Consider the following 26,521-nt stretch of genomic DNA (forward strand, 5'->3'; position numbering starts at 1 on the left):
CTCAGCCTCCCAAGTAGCTGGGACCTCAGGTGCATGCCACCATGGCCAGCTAATTTTTGTACTTTTAGTAGAGATGGAGTTTCACCACGTTGGCCAGAATGGTCTTGAACTCCTGACCTCATTATCCTCCTGCCTCGGCCTCCCGAAGTGTGGGGATTACAGGCGTGAGCCACCACGCCCAGCCCATGCATTGATTTTTTACATCAAACTTTATTGAGGTGTGACTTACAGTAAGATGCACCTATTTTAATGGGTTTTGTGTGATGGGTTTGGTTTGATGTTTTTTTTTTTTTTGACAGAGTCTCGCTCTGTCGCCCAGGCTGGAGTGCAGTGGCGCAATCTCAGCTCACTGCAAGCTCCGCCTCCCGGGTTCACACCATTCTCCTGCCTCAGCCTCCCAAGTAGCTGGGACTACAGGCGCCCACCACCACACCCGGCTAATTTTTTTTTGTAGTTTTGGTAGAGACGGGGTTTCACCGTGTTAGCCAGGATGGTCTCGATCTCCTGACCTCGTGATCCGCCCGCCTGGGCCTCCCAAAGGACTGGTATTACAGGCGTGAGCCACTGCGCCTGGCCTGTTTGATGGGTTTTGTAAACACCGTCATAATCCAAATGTAAAACATTTTCGTTGTCCCCAGAAGTTCTCGTGCTCCTCTGTGGTGGGCCCTTCCTCACACCCAGCCCAGGCATCAGTGATTTGCTTTCGATTACTGTAGGTTTGGTGTCCTTTTTTAAGAATTTCACATTGGCCCAGCGTGGGGGCTCACGCCTATAATCCCAGCACTTTGGGAGGCTGAGGTGGGCTGATCACCTGAGGTTGGGAGTTGGAGACCAGCCTGACCACCATGGAGAAAACCCGTCTCTACTAAAAATACAAAAAATTAGCCAGGCATGGTGGCGCATGCCTGTAATTCCAGCTACTCGGGAGGCTGAGGTAGGAGAATCCCTTGAACGTAGGAGGCAGAGGTTGTGGTGAGCCGAGATCGCACCATTGCATTCCAGCCTGGGCAAAAAGAGCGAAACTCCATCTCAAAAAATGAAATAATTTCACATCAGTGGAATCACATGGAATGAATACTTTTGTGTTTGATTAATTTTGCTAGATGACACTGTTTTGGAGATTCAAGTGGTTATGTGTATCCGCAGTAGATCCCCTTTTTCTTTCTTTTTTTTTTGTTTCTTTGAGACAGAGTCTTGCTCTGTCGCCCAGGCTGGAGTGCAGTGGTGCGATCTCGGCTCACTGTAACCTCCACCTGCTGGGTTCAAGCAATTCTCCTGCTTCAGCCTTTGAGTAGGTATGATTACAGGCGCCCACCACCATGCCCTGCTAATTTTTTGTATTTTTAGTAGAGACAGGGTTTCACCGTGCTGGCCAGGCTGGTCTCAAACTCCTGACCTCATGATCCGCCTGCCTCGGCCTCCCAAAGTGCTGGGATTACCGGTGTGAGCCACTGTGGCCCGGCCTTTTCTTCTTCTTCTTCTTCTTTTTTTTTTTTTGAGATGGAGTCTCGCCAAGTACAGTGACTGCATCTCAGCCATTGTAGCCTCGGCCTCCAGGGTTCAAGAGATTCTCCTGCCTCAGCCTCCCAAGTAGCTGGGACTATAGGCGTGCACCACACCCATCACTTTTTGTATTTTTAGTAGTGACAGGGTGTCGCCATGTTGGCCAGGCTGGTCTCAAACTCCTGACCTGAAGTGATCCGCCTGCCTCGGCCTCCCAAAGTGCTGGGATTATAGGCATGAGCCACTGCTCCTGGCCAGTTTATAGTTTTCTTATTTTTTATTTTATTTTTATTTATTTATTTTTGAGACGGAGTCTTGCTCTGTCACCCCGGCTGGAGTGCAGTGGCACAATCTTGGCTCACTGCAAGCTCCACCTCCTGGGTTCAAGCAGTTCTCCCTGCCTCAGCCTCCGGGGTAACTGGGACTACAGGCACATGCCAGCACACCCGGCTAATTTTTTGTATTTTTTGTTTGTTGGTTTGTTTTTGAGACAGAGTCTCACTCTATCACCAGGCTAGAGTGCAGTGATCTTGGCTCACTGCAACCTCTGCTTCCTGGGTTCAAGTGATCCTCCTGCCTCAGCTTCCTGAGTAGCTGGGACTACAGGCGCTCGCCACCACACCTAGCTAATTTTTGTAATTTTAGTAGAGATGGGTTTCACCATGCTGGCCAGGATGGTCTTGAGCTCCTGACCTCGTGATTTGCCCGCCTCGGCGCCCCCCCCCCCCCCAAAGTGCTGGGATTACAGGTGTGAGCCACCATGCCCGGCCTATTTTTTTGTATTTTTAGTAGAGACGGGGTTTTGCCATTTTGGTCAGGCTGGTTTTGCCATTTTGGCCAGGCTGGTCTTGAACTCCAGACCTCAGGTGATCCACCCTCCTCAACTCCCAAAGTGCTGGAATTACAGGTGTGAGCCACTGCGCCCGGCCCAATTTTCATTTCTTTTGCGTATGTACCCAGAAGTAGGATATGCCTTCATTTTTACATTGTGTGGCTGACAGAATTACGTTCTGTTCTGTAACCATAGTTCACATGTCAGTATTTCTTTTTTTTTTTTTTTTTTTTTTTTTTTTGAGACGGAGTCTGGCTCTGTCGCCCGGGCTGGAGTGCAGTGGCCGGATCTCAGCTCACTGCAAGCTCCGCCTCTCGGGTTCCCGCCATTCTCCTGCCTCAGCCTCCCGAGTAGCTGGGACCACAGGCACCCGCCACCTCGCCCGGCTAGTTTTTTGTATTTTTAGTAGAGACGGGGTTTCACCGTATTAGCCAGCATGGTCTCGATCTCCTGACCTCGTGATCCGCCCGTCTCGGCCTCCCAAAGTGCTGGGATTACAGGCTTGAGCCACCGCGCCCGGCACATGTCAGTATTTCTATCTACAGAGCCAGGCAGTGTGTATAAATTAGATTTCCTCATCTGTGGGTCCAGTGTACCAATTCCTGCCCCCTGCAAATGATGTTCTTGACTGGCTTCAAGTTCAAAGGCTTTCCTCTTGTTTCATTAATCATCAGTCTCCTTTATCACATGAATTTTTTGAACTTTGTTATCCTATGTGTTGTGTCCTTCTGTTTTCTTTATTTTTTTTTATGTTTTCATTTATTTTTGGAACAAAGTCTTGCACTGTTGCCCAGGCTGGAGTGCAGTGGCAGCATCTTGGCTCACTGCACCCTCTGCCTCCTGGATTCAAGTGATTCTCGTGCCTCAGCCTCCCGAGTAGCTGAGATTACAAGTGCACGCCACCATGACCGGCTAACTTTTATATTTTTGGTAGAAACGGGGTTTTATCCTATTGGTCAGGCTGGTCTCGAACTCTTTTTTTTTTTTTTTTTGAGATAGGAGTCTCGCTCTGTCGCCCGGGGTGGAGTGCAGTGGCCGGATCTCAGCTCACTGCAAGCTCTGTCTCCTGGGTTTACGCTGCCTCAGCCTCCGGAGTAGCTGGGACTACAGGAGCCCGCTTAGTTTTTTGTATTTTTTTAGTAGAGACGGGGTTTCACCATGTTAGCCAGGATGGTCTCGATCTCCTGACCTCGTGATCCGCCCATCTCGGCCTCCCACAGCGCTGGGATTACAGACTTGAGCCACTGCGCCCGGCCTAATTTTTCGTATTTTTAGTAGAGATGGGGTTTCACCGTTTTAGCCAGGATGGTCTCGATCTCCTGACCTTGTGATCCGCCCGTCTCGGCCTCCCAAAGTGCTGAGCCACTGCGCCTGTCCTTTTTTTTTTTTTAGAGACAGAGTCTTGCTCTGTTGCCCAGGCTGGAGAGCAGTGGTGCGATCAGAGCTCACTGCAACCTCAAACTCCTGGGTTCAATCAATCCTCCTGCTTTGGCCTCCCAAATGTTGGGATTACAGGCGTGAGCCACCATGCCCAGCCCTTCCCTGTTTTCTTTTTCCTTGACCACCTTCCCCTGCTCATCTCTCTGCTCTGACAGCTCCCACCATCCTTCCTTCCAGCTCTTAGGAATGTGCTGGCTGACTGTGAGCTCTCTTTCTTGGGAATACCCTCCTAGCTCCTGTCCCAGGTTTACAGGCATCTCAGTGGCTCACTGTGGCACCTGCGCCCTAGGTTGGTTGTCTAGACCCCACACCTCTCTTGTCCTAAGGCTGGGGGCCCTCGCGATCCCAGTGCTGCCTCCTTCCATACTCCCAGGCCCTGTGCCACTGGCACACCTGTCTGCAGGTCCCCTTCCCGCAGCCCCACCTAGAACAAAGGTCTGTGTCTCTGTGAGGGAGTGAACCCCCAGTCAGAGCAAATCCTATGTTACAGCGCTGACCCCTCCAAAGCTCACTTTTGTTATTTTCGTCTCCTCACCATTGTACTTGACAGACCTTAGTTGCCACATCTACTCCGTGGGGGTTTTGGCCCATTAGAGCTATGAAGCTAAATGAGGCAGTTCATAGGGAAGGGTGCTTGTGGTCCTGGCTTCTAGAAAGGTGTGATTTGCAGGGGCTGCTGGAAGCCCTCCCTGCCCTCTCTTCCCTTTCTTTTGGTCTAGGGCTGGCTTTTATCTTAAGTTCTCATTGAATCTCTTTTCAAATGCAGATGCCTCAGACTGCCAGCTTCTTTCATTTAGGCATCTGGGGCTTTGACACCTTGCTGTGAGTTAGTTTATTAGATTTATTTTGGAGCCAGGTGGCCAGGGGAAAGGAAATTGAAGAGGGAGATGCAGCTTCCCCTGATTTCTGGGGGGAGGCCTCCCTGATTCTCCAGCCCCTGACAGACATTGCGTGAGAGCTCATAGTTAGCAGGCCAGTCCCTGGTGTGGTCCACACGTATCTTCAGTCCCGGTCTGGAAGCATGATGTGTGCAAACGTCCAGATCACGGGGTCCTCCCACCCTCACAGCTTTAGCCAGGCAACTGTTACTGAGGTAAATAATGTTTTGTGTTTGTAGATCAAAAATAATGGAATAGTTTCAAGTTCGTATGGTTCTGCTGCTAAGTGTTATGCAGGGGGAGTCTGAGGAGCACTGAGATCACTGAGAAATAAGACAGGTGCGGTGGCTTATGCCTGTAGTCCCAGCACTTTGGGAGGCCGAGGCGGAACGAAGAACCTCATGCCAGGGGCCAGAAAGGAGGCTGAGACCAGAGTGTGAGTAGGAGTCAGCCCCCTGAGAGGTGGGAACAGAGAGGAGGCTCCTTAGGAAGCCATAGTGAGGAGGACATGTGGGACAGGCTCAAAGATTGACAAAGGAACCAGTAAAAAATAATAGAATCAAAAAAAAAAAAAAAAAAAAAGGCAAGGCGCAGTGCTTCATGCCTGTAATTCTAGCACTTTGGGAGGCCAAGGCGGGTGGATCACTTGAGGTCAGGAGTTCAAGAACAGCCTGGCCAACATGGTGAAACTGTGTCTCTACTAAAAATACAAAAAATTAGCCAGGTGTGGTGATGTGCACCTGTAATCTCACCTACTCGGGTGGCTGAGGCAGGGGAATCCCGGGAACCTGGGAGGCGGAGGTTGCAGTGAGCTGAGATCGCGCCACTGCACCCCAGCCTGGGTGACAGAGAAAGACTCCATGTCAAACAAAAAGGACAAAAAGAGTAGAGTCTCAAACGGGCCCATGTATGTATGGGAACCTAATTCATTACCAAGGTGGTCCTGCAAACACTCTGGAGAGAAGCAGCTTTGAAATGAGTGGCACTGAAGGCCAGGTACAGGGGGCTCATGCCTGGAGTCCCAGCTACTCAGGAGGCTGAGGCATGAAAATTGCATGACCCTGGGAGGTGGAGGTTCCAGTGAGCTGAGATCGTGCCCCTGCACTTCAGCCTGGGTGACAAAGCAGGATTCTGTCTCAGGAAAAAAAAAAAAAAGGTACTGAGCCAATTGGATATCAGTTTGGAAAAAATATGAAATCAGAACCTGTATTAGTTAAGCATTGCTGTGTAACACATTATTCCCAAATGTAGTGATTCAAAACACTCACACCTGTAATCCCAACACTTTGGGAGGCTGAGGCAGGAAGATCATTTGAGCCCAGGACTTTGAGACCAGCCTGGGCAACATAGGGAGACCCCATTTCTGAAAAACAAAAGATAATAATTAGCTGGGCGTGGTGGTGCATGCTTGTAGTCCAGCCACTCGGGAGGCTGAGGCAGGAGAATCGCTGGAGCTTGGGAGGTTGAGGCTGCAGTGAGCAGTGAATGCGCCACTATACTCCAGCCTGGGTGACAGGGTGAGACCCTCCGTCTCTCTCTCTAGTCATCATCATCGTCATCGTCATCCATCATCAACAACAGCATCTGTTATCTCACAGTCATGATAGGTCAGGAAAGTGAGAGCAGCTCAGAGAGTGACTCTGGCTCGTTAGGTTGTAGCCGTTCATGCTCTCGGCCTGGGCTGTGCCATCTGAAGGCTTGACTAGGGCTGGAGGATCTACTTTCAAGGCTGTTCACTCACATGGCTGCTGGCTGTTCCTCACCACATGGATCTCCCCATAGGGCTGCTTGAGTGTCCTCACAACATGGCGGCTGGCTTCCTGCAGGGTGAGTGATAAGAGATAGTGGGAAGGAATCTGCAGTACCTTCATATCCTAATCTTGGGCATCCCACGTCTTCGTTTCTGCCACACTTGATTCGTTATGAGTGAATTACTAAGTGTAGCCCACACCTTGAAGGAAAGGGGAATTAGGCTGCACCTTCTGAAGGTAGTATCAAAGAGTTTGTGGGTATGTTTTTAAACTACCACAGACCTCTACCTCACGCCATACACAAACATCAGCTCCAGGTGGCTTACAGACTTAAATATGACACAAACTATCATGCTTTTAGAAGATAATATAAATTATCTTTGGAAAGATGCCTCACCTCATTAATGCTCAGAGAAATGCAAATCGAAACTGTAGGGAGACACCACTACCCATGTTTCAGGTTAGCAAAGGAACACGTTCTTGCCTCCTGTGCCACCCTCTATGCACACGTACACATAGAGGATTGTGTATGATGTGAGTGTAAGAGCTGGGCACAGTGGTGTGTACCTTTAGTCCAGCCACTCAGGAGGATGAGGCTGGAGAATTGCTTGAGCTCAGGAGTTCAAGGCTGCAGTGAGCCGTCCTCGTGCACTGCACTCCACCCTGGGTCTTTTTCCTTCTGTCTGCTCTGGTGGGTGTGAGCTGGGCTGTGTGCTGGGGCCCTGGTGTGCACTCTGATGGCTCATGCACCTTCTTGTATGCATTGATTGTCATCTTATTGGGTGGGTGTTTAAGTCTTTGGCCCATTTTCCTGTTAATTATGATTTCCTTTTTGCTTTTTGGTGGCTGTTTTTTTTTTTTTTTTTTTTTTGAGATGGAGTCTCACTGTCTTGTACTGTTGCCCGGGCTGGAGTGCAGTGGCACGATCTCCGATCACTGCAACCTCCGACTCCCTGGTTCAAGCGATTCTTTTGCCTCAGCCTCCTGAGTAGCTGGGATTACAGGCATGCACCACCACACCCAGCTAATTTTTGTATTTTTAGTAGGGATAGGGTTTCACCATGTTGGCCAGGATGGTCTTGATCGCTTGACCTCGTGATCCACCCACCTCGGCCTCCCAAAGTGCTGGGATGACAAGCATGAGCCACCATGCCCAGCCTGGTGGCCCTTTTTGTATCCATCGTTGGTTGTGTGTTGCACATATTATTCCCCATTCTATGGCTTGCTTGTTCATTTTTTTTTTTTTTTTTTTTTTGAGACGGAGTCTTGCTCTGTCACCCAGGCTGGAGTGCAGTGGCCGGATCTCAGCTCACTGCAACCTCCGCCTCCCGGGTTTACGCCGTTCTCCTGCCTCAGCCTCCCGAGTAGCTGGGACTACAGGCGCCGCCACCTCGCCCGGCTAGTTTTTTTGTATTTTTTAGTAGAGACGGGGTTTCACCGTGTTAGCCAGGATCGTCTCTCGATCTCCTGGCCTCGTGATCCGCCCGTCTCGGCCTCCCAAAGTGCTGGGATTACAGGCTTGAGCCACCGCGCCCGGCCTTGTTCATTATTTTTATTTTTAATTTTTTTATGTTGAGATAATTGAAGATTCACATACAACCGTAAGAAATGATTCAGGCCAGGCATGGTGGCTCACGCCTGTAATCCCAGCACTTTGGGAGACCCAGACAGGAGGATCACCTAAGCCCAGGAGTTCGAGACCAGCCTGGGCAACATGGTGAAACGCCGTCTCTAAAATACACTAAAAAATTAGCTGGGCATGGTGGCGTGTGCCTATAGTCCCAGCTGCTTGGGAGGCTGAGGTGGGAGGATCACTTGAGCCCAGGAGTTTGAGGCTGCAGTGAGTCGTGATTGCACCATTGTACTCCAGCCTGGGCAACAGAGCAAGACCCTGTCTACAAAAAATAAAAGGCCAGGCACACTGGCTCACACCTGTAATCCCAGCACTTTGGGAGGCTGAGGCGGGTGGATCACCTGAGGTCAGGAGTTTGAGACCAGCCTGGCCAACGTGGTGAAACCCCGTCTCTACGAAAAATACAAAATTAGCCAGGTGTGGTGGCGGGCACCTGTAGTCGCAGCTACTTGGGAGGCTGAGGCAGGAGAATGGCGTGAACCTGGGAGGCGGAGCTTGCAGTGAGCTGAGATCGCGCCACTGCACTCCATCCCGGGAGACAGAGTGAGACTCCGTCTCGGAGAAAAAAACAATAGATACAGAAAAATACATAAAAAATAAAAGAAATGGCTCAGAGATCCCTTGTAGACTTGGCAAATACCTCCGTGGTAACAGTGCACCTGTCAGTGGAGTACAGTAGCTCAAGGGGATGTTGAATCATTGTGCTGCATTGACTTTGTTCAGATTTCACAGCTTTCCATGTGTCCACCCGTGTGTGTGTGGTTTAGTTCTGCGCCTCTGTCACTGTAGGGTTTGTGTGAGCCATGGCCAAGACGCAGCACAGCCACCACAGGGACCTCTTGAGCTGCCCGCTTACAGCCACAGCCACCTTCTTTTCCCAGCCTTAACCCCTGGGAGCCACTGGTATGTCCTCCATCTGTATGGTTTTGCCATTACAAGAATGTTGCATCAGTGGAGTGCTGTAGGGTGTGGGTGTGGAGGTCGGCATGATGTCCTGAGGTCCATCCAGTTGTGTGCACTGCGAGTGTGTTTCTTTGACTGGAGGAACCTTCCATGGTATGGACGGACCACCATGTTTTTAACCATGTGGGTTAAATTCTTGTAACCATTCACCTGTTACGAGACATTTGGTTTTTTCCTCCAGTTTTTTGCTATTGTGAATAAAGTTACCATGAACTTTTATGTAGTTTTTTGAGTGACTTTTTTTTTTTTTTTTAATGAGACAGAGCCTCACTCTGTCACCAGGTTGGAGTGCAGTGGTGTGACCTCGCGCCACCACACCCGGCTAATTTTTGTATTTTTAGTACAGATGGGGTTTTGGCATGTTGGCCAGGCTGGTCTTGAACTCCTGACCTCCTGTGATCCCACCTGCCCCAGCCTCCGAAAGTGCTGGGATTACAGGCGTGGGCCACTGCGCCCGACTTAAATTTTCATTTCTCTGGGATAAAGGCCCATGAGCGCAGCTGCTGGTTGGCGTGGGAGTTGCATGTTGAGCTGTTTTGGTTTAAGAAACTTGCACACTGCTCTCCAGAGTGGGGGCTGTTTTATGCCACAGGTTTTCATCAGCTCCCTGTGAGACTCCTTTTTCCTCACATCCTTGCCATTTGGATTTGTGGGCAGCGGTATCTCGCTGTGGCTCTAATTTGCATTTTCTGAATGGCGGGTGATGTTGAGCATCTTGTCATGGACGCATTTGCCATCTGTGGATCCTCTTCAGTGAAGTGTGTCTTCACGTCCTCTGCTCCTTTTCTAATTGGATGGTTTCATTTTGACTGCTGATTTTTTTAGACTCGTGTGTTCGTGACAGAAGTCCTTCGTTCTGTGTGTGGTCTGTGGATATTTACTCACTCAGTAGCTGTCTTTTCACCCTCTTCGCAAGATTTTTATAACAAGGCAAGTTTTTAATCTTGTCAAGTTCCAGTTTTTCAGCATTTTATAGACTGTGCTTTTGCTTTGGTGTCACCACTCTGTAGAATTGCTATTATTTCACCTTTACATTCGGTTTGCATTTCACCCAGGGTGGGGGTCAAGATTCTTGTTTTTTGTTTTTGGATTATTTTCTGTTACCCAGTCTGGAGTGCAGTGGCGTGATCTTGGCTCACTGCAACTGCCACCTCCCAGGTTCAAGCGATTCTCCCACCTCAGCCTTCAGAGTAGCTGGGGCTACAGGTGTGTGGCACCACAACTGGCTAATTTTTTGTATTTCTAGTAGAGACGGAGTTTCAGCATGATGGTCTCGAATTCCTGATCTCAAGCAATCCTTCCCCCTCAGCCTCCCAAAGTGCTGGGATTACAGGCATGAGTCACTGTGCCTGGCCCCAGCACCATTTACTGAAGACTTTTTCATTCCCAGCAGTGTCGTAAATTGCATGTCTACACATGTGTAGGGTTATTTCTGTTTTGTTTTTGGTCTTTTTTTTGAGACAGAGTCTTGCTCTGTTACCCAGGCTGGAGTGCAGTGTTGATTTCAGCTCATTGCAACCTCCGCCTCCCAGGCTCAAGTAATCTTGCCACCTCAGCCTCCCGAGTAGCTGAAACTGCAGGGGCGCACCACCGTGCCTGGCTAATTTTTAATTTTTTGTAAAGATGGGGGTCTCCCTATTTTGCCTAGGCTGGCCTTGAACCCCTGGGCTCAAGTGATCCTTCTGCCTCGGCCTCCCCAAGTGCTGGGACTGCAGGTGTGACCTGCCTCATCTGGCAATTTTCTGGACTCGACTGTTTTCCATTGGTTTATGTCTCTATGCCTAAGCCAGTAACTTAGGTCTTACTTACCAAACTATACAGTAAGTCTTGACATCTAACAGTGTAAGTACTTCAAATTTGTTCTCTTTCAGGCTTATCCCTACTGTTCTTGGCCTTTTGTGTTTCATATAAGTGGAGAATTAGCTTGTGAGTTTCACACTGTTGGGGTTTTGATTGGGACTACGTCAAATTTTGTATGAATTTGGGAAGAAATGACATCTTTTCGGTTCTGGGTCTTGTGACATATAACGTGATGTCTCCTCCCGTATCTTCCCATAAAGATATGGTTGTGGTTTTCTGTGTACATTTTTTGTTAGGCTTATTCTGAGGCATTGAGGCTTTTGGGTGCTGTTCTGTTTTTCAGTTTGAAGTCGGAATGGACATCCTCCCCGTCAGCCTCTGTCTTTCCAGGGAATATGCGTTGTCTGGGAGGGCAGGAGAGAAAGGGCAAGGGAAGCAGATTTCTGCAAACGTCAGAGCCCTTGAGGGAGTGGCTCTGCTATGTTCAGTCACTGGGGCTGTGGGAGCAGGAGGGCGTGGGGCAAGGTGAGGGCATGGCAGTGAGGGAGACACTGGAGTGTTGGAGTCAGGGCTTGCAGGAGTGAGCCGGGCAGAGAGGAGGCGATGGGCAGAGAGTGGGGTATTGAATGGAGGTGACAGGCGTGGGCTGCAGTTACTGGTGGTGATGGAGCACAGTTGGTCAGATGAGGACACTGGTGTAGAGAAGAGGTCAAGGCTCGGAGGGGACAGGCAGTCTGCGGAAGTTTCTCCACGAGAACATTAGACCACCAGGAATTCGGGCAGTGATGGGTGGGGGTGAAGCCACAGTGAGGGCCGGTGCTGGGTGCTGGGTGCTTGGTGCCTGATGATGTGTGTTCCAGCTGGAATGCTCAGGGAGAGGAGGGGAGGGGACTCCAGGCCTCAGCCAGGAGCATGAAACGCTCAGGGAGAGGAGGGGAGGGTACTCCAGGCCTCAGCCAGGAGCACAGGGGTTGGGGAAGGAGGGCCCTCAGTAGGGAAGACACGGTGTCGCTGGGGACAGAGCCCCAGGGCAGGGTTTCAGGATGGAGGCTGGAGAAAGCCTGGATCAGAAGCCCCCTCCTGGCCGGGCGCGGCAGCTCACCCCTGTAATTCCAGCACTTCGGGAGGCTGAGGCAGGCAGATCACTTGAGGTCAGGAGTTCAAGACCAACCTTGCCAACATGGAGAAACCTCTCTCTCTACTAAAAATGCAAATATTAGCTGGGTGTTGTGCCACACACCTATAATCGCAGCTACTCAGGAGGCTGAGGCAGGAGAATCATTTGAACCCAGGAGCCAGAGGTTGCAGTATTTCATGCCGATGCAGATGCTTTGGGATGAACTTCTGAGGGTTGGACTGGGAGGGGGTGAGCTGCACATTGGGCCCTGGAGGACACTCAGACCCTCCCTCCTGCCCCCATCACCACTCACTCATCCAGCCACCACTTCCCCTAAACTGCTGCTTCCTTGGAGCAGTCTGCAGGCCCCGGGCGTGCCCTGTGTGTAGGAAACTTACTGCTGGGGCCTCCCTCCCAGAGCTTCATGCAGCTGCAGAGGCCCCTCCAGAGCCTCTTCGTCTGCCCTGGACACCCCATGCCTTCTGTGGTGACCGCAGTAGATGTGGTGTGACATGCTGGTGCGCATCCTGCAGCTCGACTCCAGTCCCCAGATGTAGGCTGCTTAAAGGCAGGGCCTGCCCCCGCTGTCCCTCCCCAGGGCACAGGCAGACAAGTCCAAATGGAAGCTCTCCAGCAGCCACCAACCTGCTTTATGGCTGGTGCTGTCCTTGTCACGTTTTGGGAGGTCTCTGGACATTTGGCTTCTTTTCAGAGTGGACCATGCGGGCCACGGGCCATAGGGAGCCTTGGCCTGAGCTTGTCCACTCCTTGGCCGCACTGAGCTGTGCCTGCCTTGCCAGCTTCTGCCTGGCTCCCTCGGTCCTTCACAACGGCTGACAAAGGCCCCTCTTCCAGGCGCTGGCACAGGGGTGAGGAGTCGTAGAAGAGGGGCCTGCAGACTGTGCTCTCAGCAAGCCTGTCGTCTAGTGGAAGAGACTGGCCGGGACACAGAACCCACGTGTAGACGCTGCTGTGGGTTGGTGGCAGGGGTCGGGAAGGTGCCATCAGGAGTCCTCAAAGGTAAGCTGCTGGGGCTGGGTGTGATGGCTCGCGCCTGTAATCCCAGCACTTTGGGAGGCCAAGGCGGGCAGATCACCTGAGGTCAGGAGTTCCAGACCAGCCTGGCCAACATGACAAAACGCCGTATCTAAAAATACAAAAATTAGCCCGTGTGGTGGCAGGCGCCTGTAATCTCAGCTAATTGGGAGACTTAGGCAGGAAAATCGCTTGAACCTGGGAGGTGGAGGTTGCTGTGAGCCGAGATCGCACCACTGCACTCCAGCCTGGGTGACAGAGCAAGACCCTGTCTCAAAAAAAAAAAAAAACGGTGAGCTGCTGTCTGCCCAGCCAAGGGTTGGGGAGAGACCAGCAGTCTGGCTGGAGAAGCCTCCCATCCAGCCTTCCCGATGAACGGTGAACATCTCTCTGGCAGGACACCCAGCACTGGGGTTGGTTACAGCTGGGGTGAGGCATGTCTCCAGAGCCTGCACCTTCAGAAGGTCAGCAGTCCTTCTGAGAGTCCAGCACTGCAGCCACTGACTCCCAGACAGCCTCTCTGCCCATACAAAGAAGTCTGGCCAGGCATGGTGACGCATGTCTGTGATCACAACACTTTGGGAGGCTGAGGCAGGAGGATCGCATCAGCCCAGGAGTTTGAGACCAGTCTGGGCAACACAGGGAGACCCCAACTCCACACACAAAAAAGACAACAACAAATAAGCCGGGTGTGGTGGCGTGCACCTGTAGTCCCAGCTACTGGGGAGGCTGAGATGGGAGGATCGCTGGAGCCCAGGACGTTGAGGCTGCAGTGAGCTGTGATTGCAGCACTGCACTCCAGCCTGGGGACAGAGCAAGACCCTGCCTCAGAAACAAACAAAACAGAATCAAACAAACCAGTCTGTGTGTATGTAACACTTTTAGCCAGGCTCTGGCAGCCTCTGTACCCACTGGCAAGATACCATAGCCATTCTCCCAAGGACATTGAGACCCACCTCCTCTTGTTAACAGATGTGTATGTATAGACGTTATTCTACAGAACGGCTACACAGTTATTTTTCCCAGAATGATAGGCATCTAGGTAGTTTCCCATTTTTTGCTCTGTATCTCGTAGATACTGCTACAAATAAAATCAGATCTGGTCGGATGTGGTGGCTCATACCTATAATCCCAGCACTTTGGGAGGCCGAGGCATAAGGATTGCTTAAGTCCAGGAGTCCAGACACAAGCCTGGGCAACACAGGAAAACACTGTCTCTACAAAACAAATTTAAAAATTAGCCAGGGGTAGGCCGGACGTGGTGGCTCACACCTGTAATCCCAGCACTGTGGGAGGCCGAGGCGGGTGGATCACGAGGTCAGGAGATCGAGACCATCCTGGCTAACACGGTGAAACCCCGTCTCTACTAAAAATACAAAAAATGAGCCGGGCGAGGTGGTGGTGGCCTGTAGTCCCAGCTACTCGGGAGGCTGAGGCAGGAGAATGGCGGGAACCCGGAGGCGGAGCTTGCAGTGAGCAGAGGTCGCGCCACTGCACTCCAGCCTGGGCAAGAGTGAGACTCCATCTCAAAAAAAAAAAAAGAAAGAAAAATTTTCTGGGTGTGGTGATCCCACCTGTGGTCCCAGCTACTTGGGAGGCCAAGGTGGGAGGACTGCTTGACCTTGGGAGGTCAAGGCTGCAGTGAGCCGTGATTGTACCACTGCACCCCAGCCTGGGCAAGAGTGAGACCCTGCCTCTTAAAAAACATAAAAAATCAACAACAAAACAACCAAGTTTTTTAGTTGTAAGTTACAGGAACCAACTCCACCAAGCCTAAGCATAACTGGGCTATAAAAGCCCCCAGAACCAGCCGTAGGGCAGGCAGTGTGGGGGCACTGGGCCGGCCCGTCCCTGGTGGGGCTCCTGTGGGACCGTCCAGGTGCCGCCTACTGCACCGTGGTACGTGGGCTTTCACCCTGTGATGTGCGGCCAGAAGGCAGGCAGGCTCCCCAGCACCGTCAGTCCCTCTAGCTGACCTGCTCTGGGGGTTTTAGTAGGGTGAGGTCCTAGAAATCAGGCTGTCAAAAGGCGTACTTTGTTTAATTTTTGAGACGGAGTCTCTCTCTGTCACCCAGGCTAGAGTACAGTGATGCAGTTCTGGCTCACTGCAAGCTCCGCCTCCTGGGTTCAAGCGATTCTCCTGCCTCAGCCTCCCGAGTAGCTGGGACTACAGGTGCCGCCACCACACCCAGCTAATTTTTTGTATTTTTAGTAGAGACGGGGTTTTACCGTGTTAGCCAGGATGGTCTCGATCTCCTGACCTGGTGATCCACCAGCCTCGGCCTCCCAAAGTGCTAGGATTACAGGCGTGAGCCACTGTGCCTAGGTGCACATTTTAAGTTTGGAGGTGCACCTTACTGAGGTGCACTGTTCACACATCCCTGTGAACGTGGGTGCCTGCAGCAGGTGCCCGGCCCTCCGCCCCGCCTGTGGAAGCGAGTTCCCATCCTCTTTCTGCACCGTCCTCAGCGTTTCTCAGACTCTTTCCCCTACCCCTTTCCTCTCTTTTCTTTCTCCCAATGGCATGCGGCCTCCACCTATCCCTTGTCCCTATCTCTGGTGAATAGAGTGACGCCGCCCCTCGGGCTCTGGGCCCTCCTTGCACCATGGACACTGGGAGGTGGGCGCTGTGGTGACGTGGTGACCGGGGCAGCTCTGGATTTAGGCGTGGCCTTGGTCTCCCCGTGTGGAAGACGGGGTGATGGCAGTAGAGAGGGTGCTGAGGCTCCTGGGCCTGGAGCTGTTCTCACGGGGGCTCCTGGGAGCTTGGGCTGGGCCTCCGTGCTCTGCTGGGCCTCCCTTCCTGAAGCCACATGGCCCAGAGGTATGCAGGCTGTGAGGGGACGGTGGGTGAGGGTCGGAACAGTGCCCCGTATCCTCCACGGGCTCCTCCCGCCTGGGCCCGCACTCAAGTGCAGCTGGCCTGGGCTTTGACTGAGAACTGGAATGAACCGACCAGGTTATCTGTTTAGAACTGGAATGAACTGACCTGGGAATCTGTTTGACATTCCAGGGAGGTTTGGGGGAAGGTTTGTGGAGGAGAGGGAGCCGCCCTGCCCAGCCCCTCAGCCTGGGTGTGTCCGTTTGGGAGGACTACCAGCCGGCCACCAGGCCTTCATGGCTCAGCTGAGGGGCAAGTCTTCTCGGCTCTGGTGGGCTGTTCCTGATCCATCTGTGGCTGGGAGGAGTAGACAAAGCTTGGTGAAGTTCGGCTAGGGCAGCCAAGATTCAGGTGGGTGGGAGGCCGCCTTTCCTCCTGGAGCCCTCAGCCCGCTGCCGTGGGCCTTCAGCCAGCCCCTTCCTTCTGAGGCTGGTTCCTGGGCAGGGAGGTCAGAGGGGGACACTTAGGGCTCAGCCTGGGGGGAAGTGGGCACTGGGACGCCCCCTGGCACCCACTCTTGGGGGGCTCTGGGCTCACTTTGGGCACCTCATTTTCTCTTAGAGGAGGCAGCTGGGCCCTCGAGCAGGACAGGAACCTGCCCAGAGTCCCATGCAGACATCGGGCAGCTTCCAGCTAGGAAGGTGGGCCTGCCAGGGTGGGGGCCGAGTGCCCTGTGAGCCGTGCTTGGTGGGGTGGGGGAGGTAGAGCCTCCCCACCCGTGGGCCTCCCTCTGCAGCCGGGGGTGTTGGGGGGCGGTTTGCACTGTCCAGATGCTGTTCTCTGACGAATTTTCACGGATGAGCTCGGAATGAGGAACGAGACAGGCGTTCCATCGGGAGTGCGGCTGCTGTGCTCAGGCTTTCTCTTCTGCAGGACACGGGCATCCGAACATCTTTTCTTCCTTTTTAAAAATTTGTTTTAATTTTTTTCTCTTACATTAATTATTTTTTAGTAATATAAATTGAGACGGGGTCTCACTGTGTTGCCCAGGCTGGTCTCGAACTCCTGGGCTCAAGAGACCTGCCTGCTTAAGCCTCCCAAAGTGCTGGGATTAAGGCTTGAGCCACCACCGTGCCCTGCCCATCTTTTCTTTATAAAATGCTGGGGACAGTAGTCTGTTAAATCTTTTTTTTTTTTGAGACAGGATCTCCCTCTGGAGTCCAGGCTGGAGTGCGGTGGTGTGATCTCAGCTCACTGCAGCCTCTCCCTCCCAGGCTCAAGGGATCCTCCCACCTCAGCCTCCGGAGGAGCTGGGACCACAGGCGTGTGCCACCAGCTAATTTTAAAATTATTTTGTAGAGATGGGGTCTTACTCTGTTGCCCAGGCTGGCCTTGAACTCCTGGGTTCAAGTGACCTTACTACCTTGGCTCCCCAAGTGTGGGCATGAGCCACTGTTCTCTGACAGCTAAATCTTCTTAATCTCTCCTTCCCGTGGCTGGAGAGAGACTGGGGCTGGGCGAGGGCAGCCTGCCTTGCTCTCCTTCCCTTGCTCTTGGCTTGTGATCTCTTTGGGTTGGGGTGGGGGTAAGTGGCTACTGCCCAGGTGGGTTCTCTGGCAGGTCCAGAGATGCCAATGACAGAGAGGTGAGGATCTCATCTCGCCAGCCCTGTCAGGAAGAGGGTGTGGGCTATGACTGGCTGGCAGGGAGGGCGGGCTCTGCCATACCAGGTGTGGTGTGCCTCCTCTGTCCTCGCAGATGGGGAGCTGGCAGCATGCCTGCAGGAGTGGCTCTCCTGCCTCTCTGGTACCCATGCTGTGTCTCTAGAGGGCAAGGGGAGGACTTGGGAGCCTGGGCGGGGCGTCTGGCCAGCGTGTGCTTGCCCTGGCCTCTGCGGTCTGCAGAGCTGGCGAGGCTTGGGAGCAGGCTGCTCAGAGGGAGAGCTACTGCCTGGAGAAGCTCTTTACCTGGCAGACAGAAAGCCAGGCCGGGGCTACTGGCCTTATTGGCCATGTCCTCAGGAAGCCTCTGAGGCTACGCCTGCAGAGGGGAACTATGTCTAGAGTAGGCTGAACCTGTAAAGTGGTGCTCCCAGATAAATTGGGGGCCCCTGAACAGGAAGGACCTGACTGGCTTAATTTGACCTGGCCCAGGACAGTTCCCTTCCTGAAAGAAGGGGGCAATTCTATGACTTCTTCTGGGTATAAGTCCAGCAGTGAAGAGTTGGGTCAGTGTGTAGATGGCCATGAGGCCTGGCTGGGTAGAGAATGGGACTCCTGGCAGGCATCTTCTGCAGAGCACGGAGTGCCGTATGTATGTATGTATGTATGTACGTACGTATGTATGTATGTATGTATGTATTGAGACGGAGTCTCGCTCTGTCGCCCAGGCTGGAGTGCAGTGGCGCGATCTCGGCTCACTGCAAGCTCCGCCTCCCGGGTTCACGCCATTCTCCTGCCTCAGCCTCCCGAGAAGCTGGGACTACAGGCGCCCGCCACTATGCCCGGCTAGTTTTTTGTATTTTTAGTAGAGATGGGGTTTCACCGTGTTAGCCAGGATGGTCTCGAACTCCTGACCTCGTGATCCACCCACCTCAGCCTCCCAAAGTGCTGGGATTACAGGCGTGAGCCACCACGCCCAGCCAAGCACAGAGTGCCTTCTGAGGTGCAGCCTGTGGCCAGCCAAGCGACCACACTTGGTGTGTCGGGCAGGACTAGGGCCATAGCGGGTACATCGCCAGGGTTGTGCTCCAGCCGAAGCTGCCTGCCTGCCTGTCTGTCCCCATAGGCCTCAAGCCAGGCACCAGGTGGGGGCTTTTATTGCAGCCCAGGATGGCAGAGGCATTGTGGGAACCCAGCAAGGAAGAGGTCTAGAGACTGGGCAGTGAGAAGCTGTGGTGTCAGTCAGGACAGGCGGAGGCGCAGGAGGCGGGGCCTGCCCTTAGAAGGCAGTAGCCTGCAAAGCCCTCATGACTGTTCCAGGAGACCTCACCCTACCCAGCCTGAGGGCAGTGCCTGGCCCTGGAGGAGCAGCCTAGCAGGGAATGCCTCGCTGGGGTGGGCAGCCATTTCTGGAAAGGGTGGGTGGGAGGAGCCTGACATGCCTTTCCCCTTCCCCTCTCTGAACCTGGAGCAGAATGGGGGCAGAGTAGCTCCCCATACCCCCAGGATTGTTGCTCTGCAGTGCTCTCTGTGGACCAGAGGGTGGGCCTCACACAGGGCAGGACCCGAGATGGCTGGAAGCCTGGTCTCACCTGAGGCCCAGGGCAGGGGCTCCCTGGGGCCACCCTGCCTCAAGCTGGCCTCAATGTGCTTCCTTGTTCCCCACTTCTCAGGTGTGAGCAGCTGCCGGAAGGGGAGGTGCTCCTGAAGACACTGTGGCTGGCCCACCTGTGCCCTTGGTGCCCTGGCTGCCTAGAGAGCCTCACCCCTGGGCCCTGGGGCCAGGACGCCAGGACTCTGACCACCTGCCCTGCCCCAGCCTCAGCGGCTGCACCTCCTCATTAGTACTGACGCACTTACCTCGGCACACAGCTGGGAGGGGTTGGGGGGCTGGGCCATGGCTGCTCTCAGGCCCCACCCAGGCTCCTGAGCCTAGAAAGTGAAAAGAGGGCTCTCAGGGGCTCACGGGGGCTCTCATTGCTGATTGGCCCTGCCCTCCCTTCCCCCTCAGCAAGGTGCCAGGAAGCTGGAACCTTGTTATCTGGGTAATTAGTTTCAGACCCTGGACTGAGGCCGGCCAGGTCTCGGGGCTGCCTCCCATAGGTTGTGCACCCTGACCCCGAGAGGGAGGCGAGGCACTGCTGGTCGACAGCTAGAGGCTGGCCTGGGGAGCAGGTTCGGGGTGCCCTTCCACACTGCCCTCCCTGCCCTGGCCCGTGCCCCCCAGGGCTGCCTGGGCCTGGATATCGTGTGGGGCCTCCTGACCCAGCCAAGGGCACGGAGCTTTGGGAAGGGGATGCCCCCAAGGGTGCCAGTCCAGCCAGCTGCCCCACCCCTCAGGCCCAGCCTGGCCCCCAAGCTCCCCACTCTGGTGCCCCGAGCAGCCCTGTGGGCAAGCAGCCACCACCATGGCCGAGCACCTGGAGCTGCTGGCAGAGATGCCCATGGTGGGCAGGATGAGTACGCAGGAGCGGCTGAAGCATGCCCAGAAGCGGCGTGCCCAGCAGGTGAAGATGTGGGCCCAGGCTGAGAAGGAGGCCCAGGGCAAGAAAGGTCCTGGGGAGCGTCCCCGGAAGGAGGCAGCCGGCCGAGGGCCCCCGAAGCAGGTCGTCTTCCCTCCCAGTGTTGTCCTTCTGGAGGCCGCTGCCCGAAATGACCTGGAAGAAGGTGAGTATGGCTGAGCCCAGAGCAGCTCCCAGCAAGCGGCCACTCCCTGCCACCTGGGGGCCGTCTCGTGCCAAGCCTGGGGCTGGGCCTGTCCACAGCTCCTGGGCTCCAGCCCCCAGATCTTGCCTGGTCTCTTCAGGCTGGGTAGCCCAGCATCCCCCCATCAGGCAAACCCCAAGCAGTGGGCAGCCGTGAGGTGAGCCCGTGCGGGACAGCCTTCCTTCAGGTGGGGGCTGCATGCAGAGGGGTCCTGTTGTGAGGTGAGCGGAGGCCATGGGTGTACCCCCAGGAGCCTTCGGACACCTGGTGCGGGGCCCGCGGGGGCGGGGTGGCCGGACACCTGGTGCGGGGCTCGCGGGGGCGGGGTGGCCGGACACCTGGTGCGGGGCCGGGGGGGGCGGGGTGGCCGGACACCTGGTGCGGGGCTCGCGGGGGCGGCGTGGCCGGACACCTGGTGCGGGGCCCGGGGGGGCGGGGTGGCCGGCAGTCATTGCTGCCTCTTTTTTTATTTTTATTTTTATTTTTTTTTGAGACGGAGTCTGGCTCTGTCACCCAGGCTGGAGTGCAGTGGCGCGATCTCGGCTCACTGCAAGCTCCGCCTCCCGGGTTCCCGCCATTCTCCTGCCTCAGCCTCCCGAGTAGCTGGGACTACAGGCGCCGCCACCACGCCCGGCTAATTTTTTTGTATTTTTAGTGGAGACGGGGTTTCATTGTGTTAGCCAGGATGGTCTCGATCTCCTGACCTCGTGATCCGCCCGTCTCGGCCTCCCAAAGTGCTGGGATTACAGGCTTGAGCCACCGCGCCCGGCCATTGCTGCCTCTTTCTTTTTTTTTTTTTTTTTTTGAGACGGAGTCTCGCTCTGTCGCCCAGGCTGGAGTGCAGTGGCCGGATCTCAGCTCACTGCAAGCTCCGCCTCCTGGGTTTACGCCATTCTCCTGCCTCAGCCTCCCGAGTAGCTGGGACTACAGGCGCCCGCCACCTCGCCCGGCTAGTTTTTTTTGTATTTTTAGTAGAGACGGGGTTTCACCATGTTAGCCAGGATGGTCTCGATCTTCTGACCTTGTGATCCGCCCGTCTCGGCCTCCCAAAGTGCTGGGATTACAGGCTTGAGCCACCACGCCCGGCTTCTTTGCTGCCTCTTTCTAGGCTGCTCAGGAGAGCTCTGGTCTCCACCTCTGCGGGTTAGAGAGCCAGGCCCCGGGTAGGCACAGAGCCCATGCTGGGGGTCCCTCTCTCGATGCCTGCCGCAGGCTCTGCTTTTGACTGTGTTCTCCTCACCTGTGCCCCACGCTTGCCACCACAGCTGTGTGGGTTCCACTTGTGGTGCTCTGGGGTCTGGGGAGAAGAGGCACTGTAGTGGCCCTTGACCCCTCCCTGCCTCCCTCCACGGCAGAGTAAGGAGGAGCTGGCAGTGTCTGGCCTACATCTTCCCATGTGGACAGGAGCCCTCCCAGGAGGCCTGGAGGCAGAGGGAAGAGGCAGAGGGTGCCATGGTCCACAGGGAGCTGTGGGAAGGCAGGAGCCCTTCTGCTGCACCCCAGGCGCCATCAGGGAGGACCCTGGTGACCTGGGCGAGAGCTGGGCCTGAGTTGGGATCTTTGAAGGGGAGGGGAGCGAGAGCAGGGATGTACTCTGCTGGTGGGGAGCCTCAGGTCAGGTCCCAGAGGACCCAGGGGAGATCATGAACACAGGGCTGGCCAGTTGTCAGGGGAGAGCCGAAGGAGCTGCAGCTTTATGGCACAGCCTAGCTGCGGTAGCCTCGGGGCAGGGAGCCCTTCCTGGCTGAAGGGAGGTGCGGGATTGTTGGAGTGCTGCTCTCACACAGAAGCACGGCCTGTTCAGAAGGCTGGAGCACCACCGTGAAGGGCCTGCAGGTGGGTGGAGGCAGAGGGCTTCTGGGAGTGTGACTGGCCTGGGCCAGACAGATGCCTGGTGCTCCTGCCCCCACCCCCCGGCTCTGGTGTGCCTCTTGCCATTGGCACCACTGTCTTCTTTGTCCTTCCCTGAGTCCTGGGCCGAAGCACAGTTGACAGGACCCGACCAGGGACAGGACCCCGTCCTCACCTCGCCACCTCTTTTCAGTCCGCCAGTTCCTTGGGAGTGGGGTCAGCCCTGACTTGGCTAACGAGGATGGCCTGACAGCCCTGCATCAGGTCAGCCCTCGCTGGGCGTGGGTGGGGTGGCGGCTGGCCCCCGTGCTCTGGCCGCTCACGTGGCACGGTTTGCAGTGCTGCATTGATGATTTCCGAGAGATGGTGCAGCAACTCCTGGAGGCTGGGGCCAACATCAATGCCTGCGACAGTGAGTGCTGGACGCCTCTGCATGCTGCGGCCACCTGTGGCCACCTGCACCTGGTGGAGCTGCTCATCGCCAGGTAGGGCCTGCTGGGCGTCCGTGGCAGGGAGGGGCTTCCTCTCAGATGGCCGCTCAGGAGGCCCCTCTTGGGCAGTAGACCCGGCTCTCGACCTCTTGTGTTCCCACCTTCACCTTTGCTGACCCTGCCTGTGTCCTGGCATGGAGAGCAGAGCCTGGGGCCCCAGGGGGATGGGCATGTGCCCAGGGCAGCTTGGTCTCTGCCTCCCCAGCATGCATCCTCCTGCCGAGAGGGCGGTCTCGGGCTCCCCCAGGGTGTACACAGAGAAATGTCTTGGTCAGTGAGGACAGAACTGGTAAGGAGAGAAGGGGAGTGAGGAGGCCAGGTGGCTTGGGAGGAGAGAGTACCTGAGCACAGGTAGGGCTTTTACCTTTAACACAGAGGGACATAGAGCAGGAAGAGCTCTGAGGAGGGAGGGCGGTGGCCTCACCAGCGTCCACGAGCCTCCTCCCTTCTCTCCCCTTCGCTCCAGGCATCTGTAGTGGGAGAGAGGTCAGGGCTGCAGAGTGCCCCCGTGAGGCCAGATGGGGTGTGGATGGCGGTCCCATCACACTCAGGCGCTGCAGGGTGGGCGGGGATGTGGGGTGTCCACAGGTAGGCCTGTTCCTCCTCTGCACGCAGGCACACCCCCTTCTGTGTCCTGGGCTCCCCTTTGCTGACCTCCTTCCCCCGGGCTATGCTCCCCACAGCTCTGCGGCCCCTCAGCGTGGCTGCCTGGTCCTGCGACCCCACCGCCCTGTGCTCCCTGGGGTCCCCAGGGTCCCTGCTCCCCCAGCAGGCAGACCCATCTAGTGCACGTTTATGGGGGCACCACTGCCCCTGGAGGTGCCAGGAACCTGGAGCCCGGATGGGTAGAGACTGCAGGAGGCCTGTCTGGCTGAACCACAGGATCTAGGACTGAGGGGCAGCCAATGGGCCCCGAGGCCACCTCTCCCAGCAGCAGGTGGACAGGGTGCCTCCTGAGGGGCAGCCCTGGGCTGAGGGGCCCTGGGGGGGACCTCTCCAAGTGAGAAGCTTGGCAAGTGGGGAAGGGCCCTGTGTCCAGCACCGCGTCCCTCTTCCCTGCAGTGGCGCCAATCTCCTGGCAGTCAACACCGACGGGAACATGCCCTATGACTTGTGTGACGATGAGCAGACATTGGACTGCCTGGAGACTGCCATGGCCGACCGTGGTAGGTGCGGCGGTGTGGCTGTGGGAGGGCTGCCGGTGGCGCTCCCTCTGAGCCTGCCGCCTCGCAGGCATCACCCAGGACAGCATCGAGGCCGCCCGGGCCGTGCCAGAACTGCGCATGCTGGACGACATCCGGAGCCGGCTGCAGGCCGGGGCAGATCTCCATGCCCCGCTGGACCACGGGGCCACGCTGGTGAGGGCTAGGGGGTGAGGGGCATGCGGGGCTGGGGGCCTTGCTCCTTGGAGGTGGGGGATGGGGCCGAATTCAGGCCGGGCGCTTGCCTGCAGCTGCACATCGCAGCCGCCAACGGGTTCAGCGAGGCGGCTGCCCTGCTGCTGGAACACCGAGCCAGCCTGAGCGCTAAGGACCAAGACGGCTGGGAGCCGCTGCACGCCGCAGCCTACTGGGGCCAGGTGAGTGCGGGCAGCAGCAGGTGGGAGGGGGCTTCCAGCGCAGCCGTCTGCAGCTCCTGCCTGCCGCCCACAGGTGCCCCTGGTGGAGCTGCTCGTGGCGCATGGGGCCGATCTGAACGCAAAGTCCCTGATGGACGAGACGCCCCTTGGTGAGATTGCGGGGCCCACCTCCACCTGGGGGAGAGGACAGGCGAGGAGGGTGCCCCTGACGCCTGCACCCACTTCTCAGATGTGTGTGGGGACGAGGAGGTGCGGGCCAAGCTGCTGGAGCTGAAGCACAAGCACGACGCCCTCCTGCGCGCCCAGGGCCGCCAGCGCTCCCTGCTGCGCCGCCGCACCTCCAGCGCCGGCAGCCGCGGGTGAGCGCCGCCCCCAGCAGGCTCCGCCCCGGCTTGGCCCCGCGGTTGTCAGCCCCGGCGGAGTGCCAGCCGAACTGGGGGCAGAGTACGAGGGGGCGGGCGGGGTCCTCCCGGCACTCCCCTTCCCCTCACTCTCCCTCTTCTCTCTCCTCCCCAGGAAGGTGGTGAGGCGGGCGAGCCTGACCCAGCGCACCGACCTGTACCGCAAGCAGCACGCCCAGGAGGCTATCGTGTGGCAACAGCCGCCGCCCCCCAGCCCGGAGCCGCCCGAGGACGGTGATGACTGCCAGACTGACGCAGAGCTAAGGCCACCGCCCCGGGAGGTGAGCGTCTCGTCCCTGCTCCGCCCAGCGCAGGGGTGGGCCTGGCTTTGCCCTGGTTCTCTCTCTGCTTGGACCCCCTCCTGCCTGTTAGGAATGGTGCCCTGTAGAGGCCAGCTGCTGCCCCATCTCTCCTGTCCGTCCCTTCGTGACCATACAGCCTGAACCCAAGGCTGGGGAGTGGGGAGGAGCCTCCTGATGGCCTCTGAGACCTTCACTGCCTGCAGGAGGACAACCCCGAAGTGGTCAGGCCGCACAATGGCCGAGTAGGGGGCTCCCCAGCGCGGCATCTGTACTCCAAGCGACTGGACCGGAGTGTCTCATACCAGCTGAGCTCCCTGGACAGCACCGCCCCCCACACGCTGGTCCATGACAAGGCCCACCACACCCTGGCTGACCTGAAGCGCCAGCGAGCTGCCGCCAAGCTGCAGCGACCCCCGCCTGAGGGGCCCGAGAGCCCCGAGACGGCGGGGCCTGGCCTGCCTGGTCACACGGAGACCCCCCAGCCTGACTGTGGCTTCAGGGCAGGCGGGGACCCACCGCTGCTCAAGCTCACAGCCCCGGCGGTGGAGGCTCCTGTGGAGAGGAGGCCGTGCTGCCTGCTCATGTGAAGCGGCTCCTCGGCGGGCAGGGCTCCTGTCCCTGGGCACAGCCCAAGGCTGCCTCCCCACGGTGCGTGCCCTGGTGCTGCGGGTGGGCAGCACAGAAACCCCGGCTTTGACTGTGCAGGACACTGGCCCCTCTCAGGGCAGAAGACATGCCTGGAGAGACATCGGACTGCAAAGACTATTTTTATCTTGCAACTCTCGATAAAGGCTGTTTGCCATGGAGTCTGCTTGTGTGTTGTGTGTCTCAGCTGGTTTGCTGCCCCACGGTGGGGAGTGGGTTGTGCCGTTTGGTCGGGGTGCCACCCATGCCTGTGAGCACGAAAGCCTGTAGGTGCACGCAGGGGCATGTGGCAGCCCTGGCCGTGTGGGAGTGAGGCCCACGGCCACTGGGCTGGAAGCCTGGGCCTCACCCACTCCCTCCCGTGCTCAGCCTCCTGGAGCCGCCTCTGTAACCCTTTGCTTTCCTGAGAGGAGCCAGGTGCTTTGAAGGAGCCTCCAACGGGGGCCAGCGTCTAGGGTGTCTGTGCTGGGGAGGTGGAGGGTGGGGGTCCCAGGGACCATGGCCTGGAAAGGGAAGTGGTGTTTTCCACAAGACTCTTGTGCCAGAGCCACAGGAGCAAAACAAGCACAAGACTGTGTCAGAACCTCCCTGGGGGGGGGGTTGTGGGTCCCCAGTTCCTGGCATGCAGCCCCAATCCCGGGGCCTGGCTGCCAGCTTCTGCCTGGGCTGGCATAGGGGACACGCAGTTGGCCATTCTGGCTCTGAGCTGGCTGGGCACAAGGTGTCAGGGTGAGGGGGTCCCTTAGGGGCCTCAAGCAGGAGGGCTGAGGGCACCGCCGGTTTGTCTGTTCATGGCGGGCAGCTTTGTGTGGCCACCAGTGCTGGGTGGTGTGGGTTTGGGATGTTCTCTCTCCTGGCTCAGCACGGGCCTGTCAGCCCAGTGTCCTTTGGGCCTGCCCTTCCCCTAGCATCCCTGGTTGGAAGGGTGTTCTTGCAGGGCTACGGGCAGGCGGGGACTGGCTGCTGGTTAAATTTAGTGTGGGGGGTGGGGCAGCTGCCCAAGGTCCACCTGCCACCAGGGCTGCCACTTGGGCTCTGCTGCCAGGGGGCGGGCAGGGGCTGGCTCTGCCTGGGGCCAGGCCCATATTAACCTGTGCCCCTGTCTCAGGGCC

General features: G+C 56.5%; 1 protein-coding gene across 5 annotated transcripts in view; it reads left to right on the top strand.

The window, feature by feature from the left end:
- Positions 1 to 25,570, top strand: part of PPP1R16A (protein phosphatase 1 regulatory subunit 16A) — a 28,150-nt gene extending 2,580 nt beyond the window's left edge. For 2 of the 5 annotated variants that reach the window (XM_065519887.1, XM_005564370.4), the window contains 11 exons: positions 12,773 to 12,937; positions 19,108 to 20,101; positions 22,185 to 22,255; positions 22,331 to 22,476; positions 23,545 to 23,648; positions 23,716 to 23,840; positions 23,936 to 24,061; positions 24,135 to 24,210; positions 24,291 to 24,420; positions 24,578 to 24,743; positions 24,968 to 25,570. In XM_065519887.1, coding sequence (XP_065375959.1) covers positions 19,843 to 20,101; positions 22,185 to 22,255; positions 22,331 to 22,476; positions 23,545 to 23,648; positions 23,716 to 23,840; positions 23,936 to 24,061; positions 24,135 to 24,210; positions 24,291 to 24,420; positions 24,578 to 24,743; positions 24,968 to 25,351 — 1,587 coding nt within the window. In that variant the 5' untranslated portion in view covers positions 12,773 to 12,937; positions 19,108 to 19,842 and the 3' untranslated portion in view covers positions 25,352 to 25,570. Of the gene's footprint in view, positions 1 to 12,772; positions 12,938 to 19,107; positions 20,102 to 22,184; positions 22,256 to 22,330; positions 22,477 to 23,544; positions 23,649 to 23,715; positions 23,841 to 23,935; positions 24,062 to 24,134; positions 24,211 to 24,290; positions 24,421 to 24,577; positions 24,744 to 24,900 lie in introns of all 5 variants that reach the window. The other 3 variants (XM_073999839.1, XM_073999840.1, XM_015455399.3) reach the window with 3 other exon arrangements.
- The last annotated feature ends 951 nt before the right edge of the window (positions 25,571 to 26,521 follow it).

This window comes from Macaca fascicularis, chromosome 8 (genome assembly GCF_037993035.2).
Source record: "Macaca fascicularis isolate 582-1 chromosome 8, T2T-MFA8v1.1".
Taxonomy (NCBI): domain Eukaryota; kingdom Metazoa; phylum Chordata; class Mammalia; order Primates; family Cercopithecidae; genus Macaca; species Macaca fascicularis.